Source organism: Mesocricetus auratus, unplaced genomic scaffold (assembly GCF_017639785.1).
Source record: "Mesocricetus auratus isolate SY011 unplaced genomic scaffold, BCM_Maur_2.0 Super-Scaffold_15014, whole genome shotgun sequence".
Lineage (NCBI taxonomy): Eukaryota > Metazoa > Chordata > Mammalia > Rodentia > Cricetidae > Mesocricetus > Mesocricetus auratus.
Window position 1 is genome coordinate 5,913,675 of NW_024429186.1, and position 26,612 is coordinate 5,940,286.

The following is a 26,612-nucleotide window of genomic DNA, read 5'->3' on the forward strand; positions in this document are numbered from 1 at the left end:
GGATCTTGCTTGTTAGAACAGAGAGGTGCAATGTGACCAGCCTTGCTTCAGAGGATTTGTCCCCTGAACAATTAGAGGATAGAGAGCCTTGAGAGAAGGTAAACCGATAAAATCCATGTTTTGCTCATGTCATGTAAGATACCTGCTGTGGTACATCCTATCTCTGTGGTCGCAAACTTTGATTTCCTGTCTGAGGCAGAGCTTGTCAGGGACTCTGTGGTGATTTCTGTCTTTCCCCTTTCCTTTCTGAAGGAAAACAGAGGCTGATTTTCATTCTACAAAAGTAAGAGACCTCAAAGCGTGAAAGAGAAACCAAGGAAACCTGTGTCACACGTGTACATTTATACCCAGAGTGGCTGCAGGTATCCCCTGCTAAGAAATGATCAGCCTGCATGCTTGAGGAAATCCCAATGGTCAGGAGAGCAATAGAGTAAGGGTTGAAGGCAACAACCAGTTGGGACTCAGACATGGTCAGAGAGAAAGTATGCTCACAAAAGATGGGATTCTTAAAAATCCAGAGTGTCTTGCTATTTCAGATGGAAATCTCATGTTGAAATTCCTTACCACCGTAGGTCAACTTCCAAGGAGTGACCACCTCCGATGAAATATGTGTGACAACCTTGAAAACACTGGGTTGTTTGGAGCCATACAGAATATATACTATTGCAGAAAATTCAACACGTGGAAATTCTAAAACACTCCAGTGTTATCCACAAAAGTAAAATCATTTGTGAATAGTTTAAGAAAACCTAAAAAATAATGTTTAGAAAAATAAAAACATCATAGCTAAAAGTCTTTTATTCACAGTATTTACTCACAGCTTCCACAAACGTTAGAAATGTAACTCAAAATATCAAGAAAACTTGAACTCTAGAAACAGACCAGAGTCACATTGGAGACCATGCAAATTCTGATAACTGACATGGTGTTCATGATATTTTTTGTGACTGGAAATGAAAAAAAAAGAGAGGATGAGTTCAGAAGGGACACTCCGGCTTCTTCTTATTTTCTCCCAGCTGAACTTATAGATGTTGCTTTCACCCTATTTCACCTCAAGCTCAGGTAACATTTCAGACTCACTGCTGCCACGCCCAATAATTGTTGCCTAAGTCCTCAAGTTGTCTGGGCAACCAGCAGGGCTGGGAGTCTGAAGAAGCCCTTTGTCCACTGTCAGTGTCTCCCATCTCAGGCAGTGGCCACAGCAGAGTGTTTTAGCCTAGCTCCATCTAGGATGTTGTCTCTGAGCTGGAGCATGGGGCTGGTAGGAAGACCTGTGACCCTCAGGGCCCCCCTCTTGCTGGTTGCACTCTGGGTGCTGCTCCTGGTTCCAAGCCAGTGTTTTCAAGGCCGTCCTACATGGCGTTATATCTCATCAGAGGTGGCCACTCCTCGGAAGGTGACCTACCATGGCAAGGGTTTTCAAGTTCCAGGACGGCTCTCCTACAGCTTGCGGTTTAGAGGCCAGAGACATATCATCCACCTGCGAAGAAAGACTCTTGTTTGGCCCAGACACTTGCTCCTGACGACTCAGAACGACCAAGGAGCCCTACAGATGGATTATCCTTTTTTCCCTGTAGATTGTTACTATTCTGGCTTTCTGGAGGGGATCCCTTATTCCACGGTCACTGTGGATACTTGTTCTGGGGGCCTGAAAGGTGTCATGATGTTCGATGACCTTGCCTATGAAATCAATCCCCTCAGTGATTCACACAGGTTTGAGCACGTTATTTCTCAGATAGTAGCTGATTCGTCTACAGTGGGGCCAATGAATGACTGGAAGGACATGAAGCATAGCACGGAACCCTCCTTCTCTGGAACAAATTCCGGTGTAGCTCCCAGATTTTCTAGTAGAGACTATGCTTCCCATGCAGCTACTGTCAAAGGACATTTTCTGGCAACCTGGAAATTATATACTGTAGTCTACAATGTTACAAGGAGTTGCGTTTATTTGTTTTCGCTAGTTAGTTTAATGGACACTTATCTGAACAACATCCATGTACGATACTTTGTTATTGTTTTAACTGTGTTCAACCATGGAAATCCATTTCGAGCGAACTACAGAGTGCCAGGAGGTGATTTTCACAATTACTATCTGGCAAATTTTTATCACAGATTTAGACCTGACACATCAACTATAATTGAGTATGAGGGGGTGAATGATGAAGATGTCGTTCCTATTGCACGTGGTGTATGTACTCAGAATTCTTTAATCTGTATTGGTCAAAATCGCCGAGCGTATATATTTATGTCTATGATAGTAGCCAATCGTGTCGGGAGGGTTCTAGGTATAGAGTTTGATGATGAAAAACATTGTTTTTGCCAGAGGAGATCCACCTGCATCATGTTCAAGCATCCTATTCTAACAGATGCTTTCAGTAATTGTTCCATCGCTGACCTAAACTTCATAATCAATACCGCTGGCCAGGTGCAGTGTCTTTTCACTGATTTTACTACTTATTATAATAGAACAATAACCTATAGTGTTTGTGGTAACTTCAGAATAGATGAAAATGAGCAATGTGACTGTGGCTCAAACAAGGCTTGTTATACAAATCCGTGCTGTCAGAATGATTGCAGATTCTCAAGAGGTAGCATTTGTGATAAAGAAGCATGTTGTACAAACTGCACCTACAGTCCTTCTGGGACACTTTGCAGAAGCATCCAGAACATATGTGATCTTCCAGAGTATTGTAAAGGGAATGGAGTCCACTGCCCAAATGACTTTTATCTGCAAGATGGAACACCATGCTCAGAGGAGGGGTACTGCTATTCTGGGAACTGCACCGATCGCAATATCCATTGCAAGGAAATCTTTGGTGTCAATGCTATAGCGGGTCATGATAATTGCTACTCAATCAATAGGATAGGTTTCCGATTTGGATATTGTCATAGACAAAAAGAAGTCCTCTCGTTTACACGTTGTAGTGAAAACGATAAGAAGTGTGGAAGGTTACAGTGTACCAATGTCACCCACCTTCCACACTTGCAGGATCACGTTTCATTCCATCAGTCAATTATCTCGGGCTCTCACTGTTTTGGGGTCGACGAGCATCGTTCAACAGAAACAACAGATGTTGGTCGTGTGAGACTTGGCACTCGATGTACCAATACTAATTTCTGTGATCATGGGGCTTGCAATGGATCTTTAACTGACCTGAATTACGACTGTACTCCGCAAAAGTGCAACTTTAGAGGAGTATGCAATAATCTTCGGAATTGCCACTGTCATGTAGGTTGGGACCCTCCAAACTGCATAGGATATGGACCTGGAGGAAGTTTAGACAGTGGACCCCTTCCACTTAAAATGCGCACAATAAGACAGAGCCAACAAGCAGTGGTATACTTAAGAGTTGTTTTTGGTCGTATTTATGTCTTCATAGGCTCACTGCTCTTTGGGGTGGCTTTTAGAGTAGCAGTTACTAAGATTATCAAGTATGAAGACTTGCAAGCTGCATTACGTCAAGCACAATTGAATAGGGCAAGGTAAAATGAAGTTAGCCTTCTGGTCCCTGTGAAGTGAAGAGAAGAACAAAAGAAAACACTAGTATCAGTAAAGGGACATGTTAAAACTCAAGTCCACAGTTCTGAAGAGCCTGAGTCTTTTCTGGGGACACAGAAGGGTTTTGATGCTGTTACCACTCATCTTTGATAAGTTGCTGATACTCACATGGAATAAATCTTCAAAATTGCAAATTGGTGTCTTCTGTGCTTTTGGTCAGGCTTTAGGAGCTGCACTAAACTTGCTCCTTTGTTAGTAGTAGGAGACCTTGAGCCACGAATCCTGTAGGTCCTGGCTTTAGGTCTCTGGTCTGAAGATGAACGGAAGTTGTCTAAATCTCTTTTAAGAACGTATCTAGGGTGATTCTATAAAATGTGCTTCCTGAGCACTTACAGTTTCCCATCCCTTGTCATCATGTTTGTCCGTGGTCCTCTCTCCTGCAGCTTGTGGATAGCATTTCAGGGACACTGCTTAGAGGAATGGAGGGAGTGAAGGCAGACTTGGGATCCAGCCGAGGAAATGCTACAGGTCCACCTCATACTACTCGAGGAACTGATGTTAAGAACATCACCGTTAACACACATCCATCCTTCACTAAGTATACTATCCACACAGCCGTATGGAATCAGGCTTTCCACAGCCCTGCAGACAGGATATTGCAAAGAACACAGCCTGGGGGAGAGTGTGCTGAGTCTCAGGGAGGATGGCTTTGAGAGCACAGGACAGATGCTGGTGGCCTTGTCAGAGGAGCAACAGGTGACAACTGAAGTTCAAGGCATCGGCCCATGGAGGAGATTCTCTGATGGGTCAATCTTGGAGACGCCAGGCTCCAAGACCTCAGACTCCAGAATGTCTTTGTTTCCTCTGTGCCTTTACATGTTTGCTGCTGTCACCTGTCTCTGGTACCCTGAATGTTGTGAATGGGTGTGGGGAGGTCATCTCACAGAATCATCATGTGTTCCTGGGTATTCAGATGATTTTTTCTCAAGAGATCCTGTGTAAATGACAATAATAATGTTAGTTTAAATATGGTTTGACGACAAAAAATTAAAGGAAGTGTCACACAGGCACAATACATTTTTTTTATTGAGAATCCAAAGACATTATGGCTTCGGTTAATGATTAAGTAAAATGGTCTATAGTAGCCCAGCTAGTTTTTATTCTTCTAATTATGACTTTGGCAGATGTGTTCACAGGTTTTTCCTGCATCCTAGCTGAAATAAAGTTTCAAAATAGCTTCTTTTTGTGAAATGTCTTTGACCTTAATGTCTAAGCCGGTTGTGGTGGCACATGCCGGTAGGATTTGCTGAAAGAGGCAGAGGCAGGAGGATCACGAGAAGACAACCTATCGTTTTAGAAGGACTCATAGTTGAATAAGGGGATGCTTAAAGTCAGGAATTAAGAACAGAGCAGCCCAATTATCATTGGCTGATTTACTTTCTTGCTAGGATTGGTTGATGACCAAAGGTGATTAATTCTTTATACCCAATTCAGCCCTCAATCTCCTGATATGAGGAAACTATACATGAGGGAGTGTGTACCCTAAAGATTTAAAGGAGCAATGACTGATTCTTTTTCATGTTGAAGTTTAAATTTCTGATTCCTTTAAGTTTGTTACTATGGTTACCTTGCAAGATAAGAAACACAGTGATTGGTCCTTTCTATGTAACCACAAAATGCAGCCTGACAGTAAAGAAATTCTTGTGGACTGTCCGTATTAGCCCCACGTTAGGTAACATTTCTCATGAACTGATATCTTTCTGGCTGCAGTTGGAACCATCTGGATGCCCCCGGGGTCACTCTGAGTGGAGGAGTGTGGACACATGAAAGCTCACCCTCCGGTGAAGTTATAGAAGAGATGGAGACATCTGATCATACCAGGAGATCATTCAGTTAATACTGAAGCCCACGGTTTATTGATCCATTGTTTTAAGTAACCATCCAAAGGTGGGAGCAATGGCAGATGACATCAATTATCATTCGTGAAGGGCTGATGACAGTTATTTCTCTAAGTCCTAGAAGCACTTCTCTGCTGCATGTACTCAAGCCTTCAGGCACTTTCACCCCAGCACATCTCTGTAGCCTTCAGGGTGGTTATAGACTCTCCCCAGCGGCCCAAGGCTACTGAAATTCAGAACCGCGAGAGAGGAGCAGGCCGAGCCTCTGCCAAGAAGCTGCTGCCACAGCCTGCTGCAGCCTCTGCCGCCAAGGATGCAAAGAGGACCTTGTTCCCTGCCGCAGCACCCCGGCCATCTGCTGCCTGATTCCCTTGCCGATTAGTTCTGCCTTGCACCGCCTTAGCACCTACCAGAGCCACTGCGAGCTCCGCTGCTGCTATGCAGCGAAAACGCCTTCCCAAATCTGTTCTTAAGTTTTCACTGGTTCCTTGGGGAGCATCCGATTTTCCGCGGAGAGGCAGTGTTTGGCAGTATGCCTGCGCTTTCTGCTGGCCAAGTACGGTAACTACAGGTATTTTAATTTGAGACAATAAAGGAGATGATTTTTTTCCAATTTAGGAATCACCAATTGATGGTAAGAACATCTAATTATAACATGGCAGGTAATTTAACACTGCAGGATTTTAGAGATTTCGTTACCAATGTGATGGATTATGCAGTAAAAGACAATTATGATATTTTTCATACGTATATGTGTGCCATGCTTGTGATTAGTGTATTAATACATGTAATCACATGGAAGAAACATGAGCTTATGATTCAAAAATTAGAGTCAAAAATTCAGGAACAAGTGGATTTGGTTACATTTAATTCTATGTCTACTGCATTTATGGTTAAGACTGAGTCTAACCAGGTGGAACTTTCTAAATTAGCAGAGTCAATTCAAAAGTTAGAGTCAAAAATTCAGGAACAAGGGGATTTGGTCAAATTTGACCAGGACAACCTTCGAGACACATTCAATTCGATGTCCACTACATTTATGGCTAAGATGGAATCTAGCCAGGAGGAATTTTCAAAATTAGCAGGGTCAATTCAATCTATGCCTGATAATAATGGCAATCTAGTGGACCGAATGTGTTTTCTGGAAGGAAAAGTAGGTAAATAAACGAAATATGGCTACTAGACATCCTAAGGTGGCCTTTCCAGTAACCATGGTAGAAAGGCCACCATCACAGAGGAACCAATCTGGTTCCACTACACATAAATTGGAACCTATTACCATGAAAGAAATGAAAGCTATAAAGCAAGCGATAATGGCTTTTGGGGTCCACAGCCCTTATGTAAACAGTTACTAAACAAATGGGCTACTACCAATAAGATAACTCCCACAGATTGGAATGATTTAATATCTGCAGTGTTGGACCAGTCTTCCCAAATACAGTGGAAAGCTTTGTGGAGACAGGAAGCCAAGGCCCTTGAACTTCAAGGTTTGAAGGATGGCTTTGAAGCTTCTGAAAGTAAGATTATTGGGGAGAAGCAATTTTCTGACCCGCAGGTCCAAGCTGGTTATGATGAGCGTACATTTGTTTTATGCAAAACAGCAGCACTAAATGCTTTGGATAAGGTTCATGAATCAAGGGAAAGAGTTGAATCATATTCAAAAGTGATACAGGGTCTGAGAGAAAGATTCTCTGAATTCTTATAAAGATTATCCAGAGCAGTAGATTTACAAATAACTGATCCTAATGTTAGGTGACTTCTTACAGAAACCTTGGCTTATGAGAATGCAAACCCACATTACAAACAGATATTGTGGCCATTAAAGGTAAGATCAGCACCATTGGAGGAATGGGTCTTATATACAGCTAATGTTGAGTATGGCAATCCAGAGGCAGGAACCTGGATAGGAGAAGCCATTTCTAAAGGATTTAGGAGGAATCAGGATGAAATATGGCCTACCCAAGAGGAGATACCAAATTGGGTTGGGGAAGCAATCTTTAGAAGTTTCAAAAGACATCGAAACTTTAGATGTTTTAATTGTGGTAAAATAGGACATCTGAGTAGGAACTGTAGACAACGCATTCCGAGGAATAATGCTTCTACCAGGAATGCGCCAAACAGAAGGCCTCAGCCACCTGGTCTCTGCAGGAGGTGTCGAAAGGGCAGTCCAAAACTGGACTGTATTCTGGTTATTTTGCCATCTAGAGAATACCCCTCAGGAATATTAATGCAGAGGGAAGACATCATACTAGAATGGGTATATCTGCCACATAATCACAATAAAAATTGAAAACGTATATAGAAAAGATCTCTGATTTGATATTAAAAGGTAATTTAAGGCTTCATCAACTGACTGAGAAAGACCCAGCTAAAATTATTGTACCTTTAACAAATGATGAAATTTCCTCCTTATGGAAGGATAATGAGTATTGGCAAATAGCTTGCAGTGACTTTTTGGGAACTATTAGTAATAACTATCCCAAAACAGAGACAATCAAATTCATAAAGAAAACAATTTGGATTCTTCCACGTATCGTGAGACAAACACCTATTTCTGGCGTTCTTACCTTCTACACGGATGCAAACAAATCAGGTAAGGCAGGGTATAAATCAGGAAATATAAGTAAAGTAGTAGAAAGCCCTTTCAACTCTGTATAAAAGGCAGAGTTATATGCCATTCTCATGGTACTTAAAGACTTTACAGAGCCTCTCAATATAGTCACAGATTCAGTATGCAGAAAGAGTTGTCTTGCACATTGAGCCTGCAGAATTTGTTCCTGATAGTACAGAATTAACCTCATTATTTTTACAATTACAGGAAACCATCAGAAACAGGACTCATCCTATATATATAACGCACATCAGATCCCATACAGGTCTGCCAGGTCCTCTGGCACAAGGCAATGATGAAATTGATCGTTTATTAGTAGGTAATCTGTTGGAAGCTTCAGAATTTCATAAGAAACACCATGTTAACAGCAAAGACTTAAAGAAGGATTTTTCTATCACCTGGCAACAAGCCAAAGAAATAGTAAAAAATTGCCCCAGTTGCTCATTCTACAATCAAACTCCATTACCAGCAGGTTGTAATCCTAAAGGTATTCACAGAAATGAACTTTTACAAATGGATGTATTTCACTTCCCAGAATTTGGCAGTTTAAAATATGTACACCATACCATAGACAAGTTCTCAGGATTCCAATGGGCTACTGCCCTCATCTCTGAAAAGGCTGACTCTGTTATTACACACCTCTTAGAGGTGATGGCTGTTATGGGTATATCTAAAACGATAAAAACTGACAATGCTCCAGCATATGTCTCCAGTAAATTGGAACATTTTTTCAAATATAATAAAACATGTAGCTGGTATACCTTACAATCCCACAGGACAAGCAGTGATTGAAAGATCTAACCGAACCTTAAAAGAGATGCTTCATAAACAGCCAGGGAGAAAAAAGACCCCTAAACACAGGTCACATAATGCTTTACTAACATTGAATTTTCTTAATGCTGATGAAAAAGGACAAACTGCAGCAGAAAGACACTGGACTACAGAGAAGACTTCTGAACTGAACCAACCGGTGTATTTTAAGGATGTTATGACCTCAGTCTGGAAACCAGGATATGTGTTACGTTGGGGAAGGGGTTATGCTTTTGTTTCCACAGGAGAAGAAAAGCTTTGGGTCCCATCTAAATTAATCAAGATTCGATCAGAACAGAAAACGTCTCCGGAGAAGGAAGGATGACGGCTCATCTACAAGGTCTGCTATGTATAAGGAGACCTCATTAAAGGAAAGAGAAGTATTCTGTTTGTGTCTTTACAGGAAAATTAGTTCTGAACAGTGAAAAAATACTAGGTATATGGATACCTAAAGAAGAAAGGATAGCTACCCAGAGGACCACCAAACATGCAATAATACGATGTGTTATCAATGTCTAAATCTCTCCATTTTGTTATTGTAATTTCTATTTCTTCCACTTCTTATTATGCCTGAGTCGCAATTCATCTAGTTAATGCTGGCTTTGGAGTTGGATTGGCTCTCCTGCTTTAAACCCAAGCATATTGTTAAAATGCAATTCAGACTTTCTGTATTATATCAAAGAGCCATTGATATAAGACAGAAACAACAACAACAATAAAAAGATATGTATATGTAAAGGGAAGCTTTTTTCTTTGATAGAAGCCTTCCTGCCAGCCTGGTTCTAGAGCCGCATCAGTCCCAAATAAACACACAGGAGGCTATATTAATTATGAAGCTGTTGGCCTTGCTTGTTTCTTACTGGCTAGCTCTGACTTAAGTAATTACACCATAATTGTTAATCTAAGTATGTCTCTTACCGGAGAATAGTTCCGTGCTTCCTACCCCATGGCGTTACATCTCGACTCTCTGGTGTTTCACCTACCGAGAGTCCTCTTGGACTCCTAGTCCCACCTATCTAGATTCGTATTGGCCGGCAGTGCTTTATTGACAAATGCACAGGACTTCTCCCAACATATATATATATATATATATATATATATATGTATGTATATATATATATGTATGTATATATATATATGGACTCTCATCTGTGTATATTTGGTTCTTTTCTAAAACTCTAATCTCCTTCATGTGTATTATCTTCCTTAGGGTCGTCTTTCCCAGTATTCATACACATAAAAGTTAAGAATTTCTGGGTTAACATTAATATTTCAGTTTCCCAGAGACAAAGGGATTTCTTGACAGCGATCTTCAACTGCTTCAGAAAGAGAATGTGGATTCACTTCCCCAGCTCCATCTGATTCGGCTGGATACATCTAAACTGCCCCACATCATCGACCCCACCTGACAAGCACCATCCTGAACCTGCTTGAAACTACATCATTCGACACATCGTCAGGCCAAGGAACTGATACAGTGCATCTTCTACAATCTGATCAGAGCTTCAGACAAGAGCCTCAATCAAAATCAGAAATCTAATCCGGAACTTCAGTCAAGCCTCTCCTGCAAAACAGAGAATAACTGACCTACATAAGACTCTTGTTACACTAACAATTTCTTCCCACAGATCCCCATGATTGTCATCGTCCCACTTCAGCAGGAAGTAAATTTGAGAATTACACGTCCCTTCTCCCTACTATTGACATTAGAGTATAGTTTATACCTGTTAGTGTTAATTTGCAATTATTTTAGGGTTGGGATTGGAAGGAGGTGTTCAGACATAGGCATCCTTTTCAGATAAGTTTAGAATTTAGGTGGAATGGATATAACTTAAGTATCACCCTCTACGTATATATGTTGTATATGTTTAAGTTTGTATCAAATTTAAATCTTCTATTTAGACTAAAAGGGGAATTGTAGGAGTGAACCCCACAAAGCTATCTGCCCATCAGGGCGGGGACAAGTAAATTAGCACAGGTAGAGATAAAAGGAAGTGAAAGGAAAAGGATCACCCCTTTTTCTCCTGGAAGCCAGGCACGCTTCTAACTCCTCGTCTGTGTGACTCTCTCCCTCTCTCTGGTAAATAAATATATTGTTTTCCATATATAGCATCGAATATCGTTATAGGTGTCATTCTTCATCGAGGCCAGGAACTCTAGCATCTGTTTTTTGGCATCTAAAAGACAATAGAGGTTCTGGTCTCTCCAGAACTCATGACCGGATGGAATACATTTCCCAAAATTATGGGCCCTGGAAATTGCCCCTGCATCTGCAACAGGACAGACAACTGCACCTATGTTAGTCGTCTCCTTCAACCTGCCAGTGTTTACACGTCCTCGAACCATGCATTCTGGCACGTGTGACCTGTCTTAGGTTAACTGGAGGCAAGAAGACTTTACCTGTCTTTGGTATGTGGCGTCTGTAACCAAGCATGTTGGGGGGTGGAGCATAGCACAATGCCACACATCTCTAAGGCTGTTTTTCAAAGGTAGCTCACAAGTAAGTTTGATAATTCCAAGCAAAATTTGTGCTTTAACGGCTGCAACAATCTCCTGCAAAAGGAGAGGATGAACCAAGTGAAAATGTCCTTTTTAAAATTGGTGTGGGAATGTCTCGAGTACCTTTGGCTATATCAAAATCTACATCTGCCTTTCTCGTCACATTGTACCCAAAAAAACTCATGGGTCTGGGACCCTGATGTAGCAGGCCTGTTGATAATTTGGAAATTTCGAACTATCTTCCTTTCTCGAACATTAGGTTCAGTGGCATAAAGTATCAGGAACACCGGCTCAGCGGGTCTCACTGAAACTGGCTTGGGCAGGCTCCTGCGGGTTCAGGTCCAGCTTTGCCCTGCTCCATGCATCTCACCAAACGTTCTGGCAGCCATCGAGCTTCACTCTCTTCCTATGAGATTCTGAGAGGATTGGGTCCCCTCCATTGCCTGATGCGTGGATCATTCCAATTGTGCGGTGCAAAAGTCGCTCGAGTTCCAACAAACCAGAATCTGTCTGCGGTAGATTGCTCACTGGCATCCACAGTCAAAATTTGAAATAAGGAGTGCATGATTTAGCGCATCATGTGGAGACTGGGAACATGGCTTCCCTCTCTATCTTTTGAAGTTGCATTTTCAAGGAGCTGTGAGTGTGCTCCAAAATTCTGTGTCCTTGAGGATTATGAGGAATGCTTGTTGTGTGACCTATTTTCCATTGAGCACAAAATTGCTGAAATCCAGATCCATTGTTCATTTTTATCACTTTTGGAACTGCTATATAAGCAAAACTTTCTAAGTGGTGACTTGGCACATGCTTAGTGGCTTCTTCAGTTTGCGCAGTGGTCATTAGAAGTCTGAATACGTATCAACTGCATGTGCACATATTTCAACTTGCCAAATTTCACAATGTGAGTAACATCCATTTGCCATAAATGAGTAAGAAGTAGGCCTTGATTTAGAATATCACTTAAAGCTTTCACATCACCAGTAGATGCTTTCAAAAAAGGATGTAACCATTGAATATTTCCCCACAACTTCTGAAAATCTTTCAAAGATCACAATCTATCTTTTTAAATTTTTAATTTTTGAGGTTTAATTTCTTAGGATATAACACATGTCCTAAATAACTTTTGAAAATTATCTAGGATTTGTAAGTAGTCTTTTCTAATCCAACTTGTAAAGCTTTCACTAACTGAAATTGTCTCATTTGCATCTACACAGGCACCTTTCTAGGTGGGGCCTAACAGGGCTGCAGTTCCCTGAGGCTTTTTTATCCATACCCTTTTTCAAATCTTATTATAACCTATATTCTCTTAATTTCTTTTTTACGCACAAAATTAGGATGATCTCTGTATCCTCTCCTCTGCTAAAGGCTATTGAATCATCCATACAGATTCCCTTGGCTCTTAGGCCATGCTGGCTTTTGCTATTTTTCCATTGATTTACTAAGGGCGCAGATAGCCAACCTCTCCTGTTAAGACATTACCTGACTGATGCCCTGTTTGACTACATCCAGAGCAACTTAAGTAGATCCTTCTGTTAAGATTCATGCATTCACAATTTTACTTCACACAAACGTGTGTGGCCACACCATACACATAAAACATACATGCATCTTTCAGTTCTACTTCTCCCTAGCCATGATTCATTTGTTGAAATTAAACTTAATGGAAATCTCTTGTAATACAGCAACCATAACTAACCCTTGTGCTTATGAGCATCCAAAAAATCTGAGCAAGTTTAAACTCATCATGTCACCTTTCTTTCTATAAGGTCTTAAGACAATTTTTGACTGGCTGCATTAATCTTTCTACACACTGGGCTGGGCGTTGTCCAAGGGAGCAGCTGTCAAGCCTGTGACTTTCCTAGACTTTGGTCTTGGCCTTATCTTACCTTTGTGCTCTGGGCCTGGGCAGGCCCACCCATTAGCCTTTTCATAGGCTAGCTGTTTTACAATCAGAAGTTCAGCCTCTGTGTCTCCCATTATTCTGGATAATGACTGCATTAGTCTAGAGACAACATTCTGAAACAATTTTTCATGTCCCTAACTGATCTTTGTTAAGTCTTCTGTCTGTACCCCAGTAGCTGGAAGCTTGTTCCAGGTTCTTTTGGCAGTGGCACCAATCTGATTATACACTGCTTCTTCAAAACCTAAATGCTGATCTATATCATTGTATTGCTTTTCACCAGAGAGCATCTCATAAGAAATGATTAGATTATGGGCTCTATTCATCTCGCTGCGATCCAACACAGCACTGCAAAGTTTGTTTTCCACAACAGATAGTCCCCTCCTGATAGGCAGGCCTTGGCTATCTGTTTCCAATCTCCTGAGGGTAAAGCTTCTATAGCAATACTTTCTATTAGCATCTGGGTAAAAACTGCTGTAGGTCCATACTGAACACAAGCCATTTTTAGTTCCTTGAGCTGCTTAAATGGTATTAGCGTATGCACTCTATCTATGTTTCCTGGGTAATCCCTATTCTCCATTACAGGAAATGTCTGAAACCCCTGCAAATCTTCTCTGTCCACCGCTTCTCCTACACTATCTTGCATTGGAGACACCTGACCCTCTGCAACTGTCTGTCATGACTGGAGAGTGCCTGCATCTTAGAAGGATCTATACTTGCCACTGCAGTAGGCAAAGGCACGCTTCTCTGATCTGAGGAAAGCTGCAAATCTCTTATCTCCTGTGAAAGTTATTCCATCAAGTCTTTCAAGCCTCTTAGCTCCTGCTGAATCTCACCACTAGGTTTTCCGCCTCTCTGTATCCCTAGTCAGAAATGAGGAGGGTGAGGATTCTTCATTCTGATACTCAGTAACTCTCTCTTAATACTCATCCCAACCGCGCTGCCCTGTATATGCTTCCTTATCCAGCAGCCTCTCTGTAGGCTTGGAGGGCTCTATCACACTGCTAACCAGTTCAGGGGCAGATACCTCCTGCAGCCAATTGTGTTCAGGGAAAGTACTGCTCTGTGAATATTTAGTATGTGCTCAATTCACTTTCAGTCACGTGTTTCAAATAACCGTTCTTGCGTCACTGCTTTCTTTGTTGCCTCCACACACGAAAGTTCACTGACAGTGAAGCGAGGTTGTCTGCCACATTGGACTGTAGTCCTGCTCAGTCCTTTAGTCCCCTCCTGCACTGACAGGATAATTCAAGCCCCACTAGTGTAGGAAGGAGGTGCATAGCACAGTGATTGCTTCTCTGACCCATGCTCCTGCACTCCCCAATGACTCCCAACCCTGAGAAGGCAGTCCGGGCAACTTAACAGCCATCACTGGGTCACCAAACAAGGGAAATTAAGCAGAATTCTGGGATTGACATTTTGGGATGAATGTGGAGACCCCTGATCAGGTTGAGAGTCTGAAGTTCATCCCTCTGGGGGTCTTAGGAGCCCACTAATGGTTTAAAACAGACCTAAAGTTCCCCTATGGCCCTTTTCTTCCTTGCATATAAAGGCATGCATCCTGCATCTGCCTCAGAAGCTACGTGACTGAAACATGCTCTTCCGATGTTCTGGAATGCAGACTTCATGTCCCATAGTGACCACTAACCAGAGTCACAGAATCTGTGACAGATGTACAAGAAGTGACCACAGGGGACCCTGCTGTGCTGATAATTTTTCACTGAAGGAATCATAAATAAAGTCCACCCTTCCTCAAGGTCCCAATTGACCCAATTAATTTCAGTGTCCACGCTACCAGTGTTATATTCAGGAAGTGGTCTCCTGTGTCTACGTGTTCAAGGTTATTTCCCACTTTCTCTTTTATCAAATTCAGTGTAAGTGGAATCATGTTGAGGTCTTTGATTCACTTGCATCTGATATTTTACTAATGATTGATATGGATGTATTCGCAATCTTCTACCTGTGGACGTCCAGTTATGCCCACACCATTAGTGTAAGATGCTTTCTTTTTTTTACATTGTATTCTTTGAGCTGTTTTTGTCAAAATCAGGTGTTCATGGGTACATGGATTTATGTCAGGGGGTATGGGTTGCGCTATCAGAACTACACCTGACTTCTCAATGGAAACTCTGAAAGTCAGAAGGTTCTGGACAGAGCGGTGCCACAGACACCAAGAGGTCATAGATGAGATCCCAGGCTAATATGTCAAGCAAAGCTTTTAATCACCATAGATGGAGAAAACAAGACATTCCATTAGAAAACCAGATTTTAAAATTGTTATCCAGAAATCCATCCTTACAGAAAGTACTAGAGACAAAACTGTCATTGTGTTTTTGATTTTAGCCATTCTGACAGGTTTAAAATGGTATCTCAGAGTTGCTTTGATTAGCATTTCCATGATGGCTAAGGTATTTGACCACTTTATTAAGTGTCTTTCAGCCATTTTAGATTCCTCTATTGAGATTTCTGTTTAGTTCTGTACCTCACTTTTTAGTTGAATTATTTGGTGTTTTGGTGAGTAGCTGCTTTGTATATTTTGGAAATCAGCCTTCTGTCCAATGTGGGATTGGTGAAGATCTTTTCCCATTTTGCAGGTGGCCATTTGGTCTTGTCCATTGTGTCTTTTGCCACACAGAAGCTTCTCAGATTCAGGAGGTCCCATTTGTTAATTGTCAATGTCAGTGTCTGTGCTACTGGTGTTATGTTCAGCAAGTGGTCTCCTGTACCAATTCTTTAAGGGTACCTCCCATTTTCTCTTGTACAAGGCTGGATTTATGCTGAGGTCTTTGATCTATTTGGACTACGTTTTGTGTGTTGCACTAGGCATGGATCTATTTGCAATCCTCTACACGTCTGCATCCAGTTATACCAGTATGATTTGTTGAAGATGCTTTCTTTTTCCCTTATATAGTTTTAGATTCTTTGTGAAAGATCATGTGTTCATAGATGTGTGGTTTGATATTAGGGTTTTCAGTTTGATTCTGTTGGTCTACCTGGCTGCTTTTGTGTCAATACCAAGCAGTTTTCATTATTATACCTCTATAGTAGAGCTTGAAGTCAGGGATGGTAATGCCTCCTGAAGTTTCTTTATTGTACAAGGTTGTTTTGGCTATCCTGGGTCTTTAGTTTTTCCAGTGCAGTAGCTGGAAACTGACACCCACGTTTAGGGGGCCTGGCTTGGTCCTGTGTTGGTTCCCCAACTGTCAGACTGTTGTCCATGAGTTCCCAGTTATTCAGGTCATGTGTTTCTGTGGGCTTTTCTGGCATGGTCTTGACCCCTTGTTCATCACTCCTCCCTCTCTGAAACTAGATTCTGGGAGTTTGGCTCAGGCCTTAACTGTGGATCTCTGCTTCTGCTTCTGTCAGCTACTGGGTGATTTCTCATTTCAATGTCTGTGAAGAATTGTGTTGGGGTTTTGAGAGGAATTGCATTGAATCTATAGATTGCTTTTGGTAATATTCTCATTGTTACTATATTGATCCTACCTTTGCAAGAGCAGGGAAGATCTTTCCATTTTCTGGTATCATCTTTAATTTCTTTCTTTAATGAATAAAAGTTCTTGTCATATAGTCTTTCACTTTACCCCAAGATATTTTATGTTGTTTGTAACTATTGTAAAGAGTGATGTTTCTCTGATTTCTTTCTCAGTCCATTTATTGTCTATATATACTAAGGATATTGATTTTTTTAATTAATCTTGGATTCTGCCCCTTAGCTCAAGGTATTTACCAGCTAGACAGTTACCTGGTAGAATTCTCTGGGTCACTTGTATAGACTATCATAACATCTGCAAATAGTGAAAGTTTGACTTCTTCCTTTCCAATTTGTGTCCCCTTGATCTCCTCTTGTTGTCTTATTACTCTAGCAAGAACTTCAATTACAATATTGAAGAGGTATGGAGAGAATGGACAGCCTGTCTTGTTCCTGATTTTAGAGGAGGTGTGTTGAGTTTCTCTCCATTTAGTTTGATGTTGGCTGTTGGTTTGCTGTATATTGCTTTTATTATGTTTAGTTATGTTCCCTTTATCCCTGATCTCTCTAAGAGCTTTATCATGATGCCGTGTTAGATTTTGTCAAAGATTTTTTCAGTATCTAGTGAGATGATCATGTGATTTTTCTTCTCACTTTGTTTATATAGTGGATGATATGGGTGGATTTTCCTATGTTGAACCTTCCCTGAATCCCTGGGATGAAGCCTACTTGAACATGGTGGATAATTTTTCTGATGTGTTCTTGGATTCCTTTGCCAGCATTTTATTGAGTATTTTTGCATCAATGTTCATGAGGGATATTGGTCTGAAGTTCTCTTTCTTAGTTGTGTCTGTATGACTTGGGTGCCAAGGTTATTGAAGCCTTATGGAAAGAGTTCGGCAATGACCCTTTGTGCTTCTATTCTGTGGAACACTTTGAGGAGAATTGGTATTAGTTGTTCTTTGAATTTCTGGTAGAATTCTGCACTGAGGTCATCTGACCCTGTGCTATTTTGGTTGGGAGACTTTTGATGACTGCTTCTATTTCATTATGGGTTAAAGAACTATTTAAATTGCTAATATGTTCTTTACTTAATTTTGTTAGGTGGTATCTATCCAGAAAATTGTCCATTTCCTTTAGATTTTTGAAATTTGAGGAGTGCAGGTTTTTAAGGTGTGACCTGATGATTCTCTGGATTTCTCCAGTGTCTGTTGTTATGTCCCCCTTTTCATTTCTGATTTTGTTAATTTGCATGTTCTATCTCTGCCTTTTGGTTAGGTAGGATAAAGGTTTTCCTATCTTGTTGATTTGCTCAAAGAACCAATTGTTCATTACATTGACTCTTTGTATTGTTTTCCTAGTTTCTACTTGATTGATTTCAGCCCCCATTGTGATTATTTCTTGGCATCTACTCCTCCAGGATGAATTTGCTTCTTTTTGTTCCAGAGCTTTCAGTTGTGCTGTTAATTCTCTAGTGTAAGTATTCTCCAGTTTCTTCATGTGTGCACTTAGTGCTATGATCCTTCCTCTTATCACCGCTTTCAAAGTGTCCCATAAGTTTGGGTATGTTTTGTCTCCATTCACATTGAATTCTAGGAAGTCTTTGATTCCTTTTTCATTTCTTCCTTGACTGAGGAATGGTTCAATTGCGCACTGTTCAATTTCCATGAGATTGTAGGTTTTCCGAAATTAGTGTTGTTGTTGAAGTCTAACATTAAAGCATGGTTTTCTGTTAAGAATCAGGGGGTTATTGGATTATTCCAATTTTTTGTACCTGTTGAGGTTTGCTATTTTGCCAAGTATGTGTTTGATTTTAGAGACGGTTCCATGTGGCTCTGTGAAGAAGGTATATTATTTTGTGTTTGGATGGAATGTTCTATAGATGTCTGTCAAATCCAATTGGGTCGTAACTTCTATTAGTTCCTTTGTTTCTTTTTTACGTTTCTGACTGGTGGCCCCGTCTAATGGGTACAGTGGGATATTGAAGTCTCCCACTCTAAGTGTGTGAGGTTTTGTGTTTGATTTGTGTTTTAGTAATGTTTCTGTTATAAGTGTGGATGCCTTTGTATTTGGGGCATAGATGTTCAGAATTCAGACTCCATCTCGATGGATTTCTCCTGTGAATATGAAATGACCTCCTTCATCTCTTTTGGTTGATTTTAGTTTAAAGTCTAATTTGTTAGGTATTAGGATCACTTCCCCGCTTGTTTCTTGAGTCCATTTGATTGGAAAACATTTTCCCAACCCTTAACTCTAAGGTACCATCTGTCTTTGAAGTTGAGGTGTGCTTCTTGTATGCAGCAGAAGGATGAATTCTGTCTTCGAATCCATTCTGTTAGTCTGTGCCTTTTTACGGGCAAGTTAAGACCATTAATATTGAGGGAAATTAACAACCTTTGGTAGCATTCTTGTTTGTTTTGGAATGGCTGTTGGTGGAATTGTATGTGGATTTCCACCCCTTTTCTCTTTTGGCGGTAAGTGGTAAAGTGGGATTATCTATTGCCTATGTCTTTCTGGTTCTAGTTAACTTCCTTAGATTGGAGCTTTCCTTCCAGAACTTTCTGTAGGGCTAGATTAGTGGATATGTATTGCTTTAATCTGGTTTTGTCATGGAATATCTTTTTTCTCCAACTTTTCTGTGTATTGTGGTGTGACCTGAAATTCATGGTGTCTTGGTGTTGGTAGAAGGGATCAGGTGTAATTTGGATAGGTTTGCCTTGATATATTACTTATTTCTTGGCTTTTTTCCTTTGATGCTCTTAATGTTTTTTCTTCATTCTATATGTTTGGTGTTTTGATTATTATGTGTTGAGGGCACTTTTTTTGGTCCTTTCTATTTGATGTTCAGTAAGCTTATTGCACTTTCATTGGCATGTCTTTCTTTAGGTTGGGAAAGTTTTCTATGATTTTGTTGAGTATGTTTCCTGCACATTTGAGGTTGGTTTCTGCACCTGCTTCTACACCTCTTATTCTTAAGTTTCGTCTTTTCACGGTGTCCCATATTTCCTGGATATTTTGTGTTAGGGATTTGTTGGACTTTGTTCGATGAACCTATTTCTCCTAGTGTATCTTCAATGCCTGAGATTCTCTATTTCATCTCTCATATTATGTTGGTTATGCTTGCATCTTTAGTTCCTGGTCATTTACCCAGATTTACTATTCCCAGCATTCCCTCAGTTTGTGTTTTCTTTATTGTCTCTATTTTGGTTTCCATGTCTTGAATTGCTTGAATTGTTTCCTTCATCTGTTTGATTGGTTTTTCTTGTCTTTCCTTGCTTTCTTTAAGATACTTTTTGATTTTTTTGTAATTTTTTGTTTGTTTTTTCTTCCATTTCCTTAAAGGGTCTTCTCATATCCTCTTTGAGGGGGCTCTATCACTTTCATGAAGTTGTTTTTAAGTTCATTCTCTTTTGCTTCCTCTGCATTGGGATGTTCAGGTCTTCCTGGTGTAGAGTCCCCAGTATCTGGGGGTGTCGTATTGGTTTTCATGTTGTTGAATGTGTTTTGATATTGTCTCCTTTATATCCCTTCTCCTGGTGGGTACAGGTCCAAAGTTCCCTTCTGGTGGGTGCAAGCAAGTCCAATACTCTGTTGGTTCTCCTCTTCCTGTAGGTGGAGACAGAACTAGTACCAGGTCCTTGGCAGTCTGTGGGTGTGCTTGATCACTGGCATGGGTTCCACAGTGGGCAGTCTCCAGGCATCAGGTGGCTTCTACCAGAGTATAGGAAGGTGGGCAAGAAACCATCTGCTGTGAGTTTACTTTGTCTGACCTTGTCTGAGTCCTAGCTGTTGGTCGCCGTCAACCCTTACTATATTTCTTTCCTGGCCACTGGACCTTCTTCAAGCATGCAGGCTGATTGGTTCTCAGCAGGGGATACCAGCAGCAACTCTTGGTATGAGTGTATAAGAAGTGTCACACACGTTCCCTGAGTTCATCATTAGTGCTTTCACATCTCTTATTTTTGTAGAAGGAAAAGCAAATCACCACAGAGTCCTTTGACAAGCCCTGCCTCAGACATGAAACTAAAGTTTGCAGCCACAGAGATAGGGTGCACCACAGCAGGTATCTTACATGACGTGAGCAAAACATGGGGTTTTATCAATTTACCTTCTCTCAAGGCTCTCTTTCCTCTAAGTGTACAGGGGACAAGTCCTCTGAAAGAAGACTGTGGTCAGATTGTACCTCCCCAAACCTCCCTGTCTCTCTGGACTAACAAGCAGGATCTACATCAATAAACCTCTGTCTCCCTTATGGACACTAATGTCACTGCTCTTAATGCCATCAGGAGGCTCTTGGTAGGGGAGGAGGGGAGGGAGTGGCTGGATCCCTCTCTGGTTATGGTAACAGGAAATGAACACTCTGTCATGTATTAGGGTGAAAGGGAGCATGTGCTCTATGTCCCCTATGTGGTGAGAGGGCTTATACTGCACTTTGGGTAATGACTCCATTGTCATTACTCTGAGACTCTACATGCAACCAGGCTGGAATCCCATGCCCTATGTGGATGTATGAGCCCACCAAGCACAAGGGGGTAGTATGCTTACAGTGTAGGGCATCAATGGGGTATCTACACAACTAGGGAGTGCCAGAGCCAGCGTCTCCAGTCACCACCCCTCCTACACCCAGCTCAACCCTGTCAGAGCACCTTGGAATCAGGTCACAAGGGGAGGTCATTCAGCAGATTAATGAGCACAGATTTCAGAGCAGATCTCAGATTTATCTATGCATGATCTGCCTATCCAGATCCAGAGAATTTGCCCCCACCCAGCCAAGTGGACTCTCAGGTGCAGGGGTCAAAAACAAACAAACATGCAGAGAGAGAGAGAGATGTGAGATGAAAATAGGAGGTGAGAGACGGAGACAGAAAATATTAAACATTGACACAGCTGTGTCCCAGTCCCTGACCTCTGATACTCACACGGCACAAGAGTTCAAACCTCACTTTGTGGAACTGGGGTAGATACATGTAAATACTAGTGAAAACAAAGGGCCTGAGATCTGCAGTTTTCAGGATGCCTTCAAAGGCTCAGTACTGACCCCAAACATTCCCTGGTCAGTGTCCAGCTTCCTCTGGAAATGTCCTTGTGAGATTCAAAGAGGGCAAGCTCACCGCTTAGCTGTTAGGAGGACACTCTCCTCGGCGTCCGCTGCCCCACTAAGGCCGTGGTCCTCCAGATCCTGATGTCTTCTCAGTGACTCGGGCCCTGTCTGCTCCATGGGCACAAACCGCTCCCAGTAATGGGCTCTCTGTTGAGCATGGTCTCGAACGAATCCTCCTTAACCAGGTGCTTGATTGTTTCCCCTCTGCTTCCGTACTACAGAAGAGCAGGGGGCAGACGGAAACTGAGACATGTCACTTCCCTCCTAGTGTCATCACAGACTCTTCTCTGACCCCTGTTTACCACAGTGCAACCTCAAGATTTTACTTCACCCAGGTGACATGGCCACATATGCTATTTTGCTAAAAGAAAATTTAATTTATCAATTATTCCCAACAAGCCACTGAAACAACTAACATTTCTCAACTATCCCAATCAATGCCTTGTAGCATCACCCAACTCTAAGCTTGGGCTTTCCAGGCCACCTCTGAGATTATAGAAGTTGTCTGTTTTGAGGCAGAAACACTCCAGTCACTCCATAGGAAGGCAGAAATATCCATGCCCTTCTAAAAGAGCTGCCCTTGAAGGATTCAGCGGGGCAGCTTGAACTGGACCCAGTTTATAGCCGCCATAACAGTCACACCTGGTGTCCCGTCCATAGCACTCCCACAGGGCGCACCCAGTTCAGAGCTGACTGCAAGGCATCATGACCCTCAGGTAGAGAGCATGAGAGCTGCCTGTACTGGCAAGGTTCCGATGATACTGCAGGCTCACATCTCAGACACTTCACGCCAAATTGAACCACTTCCTCACACCAAACCACATATGGGCAGCCAAATTGAAACACTTGCTTTTCAGCAGTGTGATACTGTGTCCTGTGTGATTGTCCAGGACATTGCAACTGATGAAACTCACCTGTGAAATCAGAATCTTCCTTCCAGATAATACCTAACTCCTTCTCTTGAGGTCTCTGTTGAAGAGTCTTTCAATTATGATCCTTACTGGGGATGTCTATTTCACCTACATCTCAGGAGAATCTTTATGGACCCTATACTCCATTCACAACACCACATCAGGAGAGAATTGTGTCCATCACTCTCCACAAGAGAAGAGAATCCTAGAGTTGGCCAGTGCAATCCACCAGACTTCTTTTCAAGAGTAATCATGGAAACATCACTTTGGGATAATGCAAGGCAGGGCTCCAAGACATCCACTCATCTCAGAAGTCCTCAAGTCTTCAAAAACACAAAAACTATCAGAAAAAGTAGATTCTACAACTGAGCCCCTGTGACTCAGGTATGTACACAAGTCACTCATCAGCCCTAGACAGAGAAGTCAAGGTGAGTACTCCCCCCTGCAGAAATAGAGAAGCTGAAATGCCACTTACACCTATTGGCACAGACCCTGATCCCCCTTTCCCTGGGCAGGGCTGGGTCCTTAAGTAACATCTGCCAAGCAAGCTGTCAAAATACTCTCTGATGTGAGATCACACATACAGGGCAATATTGAAAGACAGGCCAAACAACACCATGTATTGCAACAGAAAGGGGCAGCTGTGGATCACACACATTTAACAGCAAGGAGGGGGGAAGCTAATCAACCACACTGAGCATTCTGCACAGTGTAGGAAAAGCAAGGGACTTACAGATTGTGCAGCAGAGGGCGCCCAGGAGTGCATGTATGGGAAGTAGATACCCTTTTGTCCACAACCCACCTTGCATTTTATTAAATCTAGCACCTTCCGCTGAAACCTACCTTAGCAATGTGTGATTTGTGTCCCTTTGCGGTGAGCCAAGGACTGTGTGTGTGCCAGGTGAATGTGCAACTTCTAGGCTACATGCTCTGCCCTGCCTCAACACCATATAACAGTTGTTTTAAAAGTTAATGTGCATATAACTGAAGACATTCAGTAGGAAGAGCAGATCTGCAGAAATTATCCAAAATGTAGACCTCAGAAGCAGCAAGAATTATTTGCCTGACTGGAGTCCATACAAATCCCTCCACCACCCCACCCCCACCACTCCCCATTGAAGAACAATCAAATTGTGCCTCATTTGCTCATTGGAAGCATAACGAAGGATGAGAAGGGTAGTGTATCTCACAGAACAACATGTTTGGCACAGTTTCAATGCTGAGGATGGAAAGGACCAATAGGCCAAACAATAAATTCCTTTCAATAGTTTTGTGTCTCACTCAGCACCTGGCAATCCTGTTGAGCAATGTCTAAACATTTGTCAGAGGAGAGGAACAAAGGAAAACCTGTGTCCATATGTTGAAGGGTCAGGCCCATGCTGCCAGGTAGTGAAGCATGGTAGAATGACCCTCAGGAGAAAGAGGCGACTAGGGAAGGCATCATTAAAGAACAACTGTCGTGACGTCACATGAGTGCCTGGGCACCATCACAAGCAATTCTAAGAGCAGCTGCTCCACACAGAGAGACAGAAAGACAACCAGTGTGTATAGGAAGAGTCTACACAGTCTCCAGGTGTTCAAAGAGGAAAGGGCAGGCACAAAACACAAAGTCGACTTCTGACAGTGCGTGTGGCTTCTGCCCTTGCTCCTCTGCCCACATGTCAGGGTCTCAAGACATCACCAGCAACCCTCCAGGGAACAAAGGCAGCATGTCAGTTCTGAAGTCACTCAGAAACAAGCCCTTCCAGAAATCCCTGTCAATGTCCCTCAGAAGCCACCCCATCACTATCCCTGAAGGATCCCATTGAGAATGAATGGCATTGGAAGCTTCCTGTCATGGATTCCTGGAGAGATACAAGCCCAGGAGAGACTGCTACACTTCTGTTCGAATTGCTCAGGTCCGCACCATTGCCTGTGCTCCCACTGAACCCCAAATAGGCAGAGCATTAGGTGTTTTCACAGTCAGGGCTTTTTGTGAAGGGATATTCTACTGTGATAACTATGGTATCTACCACAGTGGTATATGCAGCAGCAAATACCCACTGGAAACCTTTGGGCACCGCCGATGCATGAGCTCCAAACAACAGTGGGTCTAGAGGAGCTGGCACCTAACCGTCTGTATCTGAATCTTGACCACGGAAGCACATTGATTGACACTAGACCATCACAGCATTTCCCACAGACCAGAGAGTCTGCATAGTACCCTAGATCTTCTCCCAATAGCCTTCTCACAGAGGCCAGGGACACCACCAGAAGCCACTTTGCTCTCCACCTAGACCAATGACCCCTTCCTATAGACAGAAGTGGACATTCTATCAGACCTGGAAACACTCCAGGCTAGAGTCAGACAGCTTAAAACAACCATCCAGAAGCTCTCAATATGGCCATCGTGACCTGGCTGGCACCCACAAGATATAGGTGCCCCCATTACAGCCAAAACGAGCTCATCAGGCACCTGGAGACCACAAGAAGCCTGTGCTGTTTCTACCTGTTTCAATGTAAGACTAATGGCTCCAGGTTCCTGAGGGTGGGACTAGATTACATCTCCATAGGAGCTGGTGGGGGCGCAAAGGAGAGAAGGATGTCGCAGACTACTGCTCACCTGAGAAAGTTTCTGTTCCCCAGTCTTGGACCATCATGGATCTGTCATGGGATTGAATGACAGTGGTCACCTGTTGGGGACTGCTAGAACCTTGAACAAAATGGAGTCTGTCAACCATTTCTTGGCCTTCTGCCTACGTGACTGCGAGCACACATACCCTTGAGACAAAGGAAAAGGCTAACCATAAAAGTTAAATTTACACAGGGCAGCCCACCCGCCTAGCCAGGGGGAAGTAACCCTTACAGAGCCATTGTCCTTGTTAACAAAAGGTTAAAGTGTTTCTTTGAATACTTCCTACCCCTCCCTAATTCCTGCACCTGATTACGCTGACAAGCATTTGTGGAATGCGACTGATGACTGATGGCAAATTATAGCTTTGTCTTTACCGTATTTGGTGTATATTTCAGTTGAGACTTGATTGGCATGCTTGTACCGCCCCCTGAGATTCTTTCTCTATAAGTACCATTGTACCCCAAAAATAAACGCTCTTGATCAGCGAACGTTGTCTTGAGCCTGTTTCCTTTAACTCTTGGAGTTTACTTTTAAGATCAAATCTGCTCGTGAAGAAACACCAAATTAATAGTGACCCTCATCACCTCATCCCCGTGGGTCGGGGGTCCCCTCAGGGGGTCGCAGTCACCCCCTGTGGCTCTAGTGCTCTCTCATTTCTCCTGTCTACTTTCTCTTTGTCTTCCCAGCCACCGAAGCACAGGGAAGTAAGTTCAGCATTGCACATAAAGATCATGTGGTGTGGGGTAGTGTCACTGTGTAGGTACAGTTTTTCTCACTAGGACACTAACACCAGCATGGCTTTTGTTTGCTGAACTGACCCTCAGGGCCCAGGAAGCATTACAACATTCCTCCAAATCTGGCCCACTGTTGCCCATAGGGCATCCACCTGCCTCAAATCCCATTCCCCATGGAGCCCCGGGGCAGCTATGGACAGAGGGCAATTAGAGCAAAAGCAGACAGCAGGTGAAGATGTTTAGACACATGAGCCATCACAATTTCACTGGAGGATTCTGTGTGGCATCCCTAACTAGGAATACATTCTAATAAGTTCAAATCAATCCCCAAGCACTGAGTCTGTCATCTACAGTGGCTATCCATGAAGGAAATGTGGGACCCTAAGCTTGGACAGGGGTCTTAGCTCTGAGCCTAGACAGGCCCAGTTCAGTTAGAGTTGATAGGCCAAGACTCTGCTGCAGCCATACTGTTAGGGACTGTACACCAGTACCCATAGCAGGTTCAGGCAGGTGGACTCTGTGGTGCCCACACTGGACATGGTACAACCCACCCACAGAAGAAG

At 42.5% G+C, this 26,612-nt stretch overlaps 1 protein-coding gene and 1 gene segment (V, D, J or C); both read left to right on the top strand.

The window, feature by feature from the left end:
- The window catches only part of LOC106021008, a gene marked incomplete in the record, with an annotated part of 314,407 nt that overhangs the window by 161,851 nt on the left and 125,944 nt on the right, over positions 1–26,612 (top strand).
- Positions 1,155–3,693, top strand: LOC101828974 (disintegrin and metalloproteinase domain-containing protein 21-like). Its single transcript, XM_005088675.3, has one exon. The coding sequence runs from the start codon at positions 1,232–1,234 to the stop codon at positions 3,485–3,487; it is 2,256 nt and encodes a 751-aa protein (XP_005088732.2). The 5' UTR covers positions 1,155–1,231; the 3' UTR covers positions 3,488–3,693.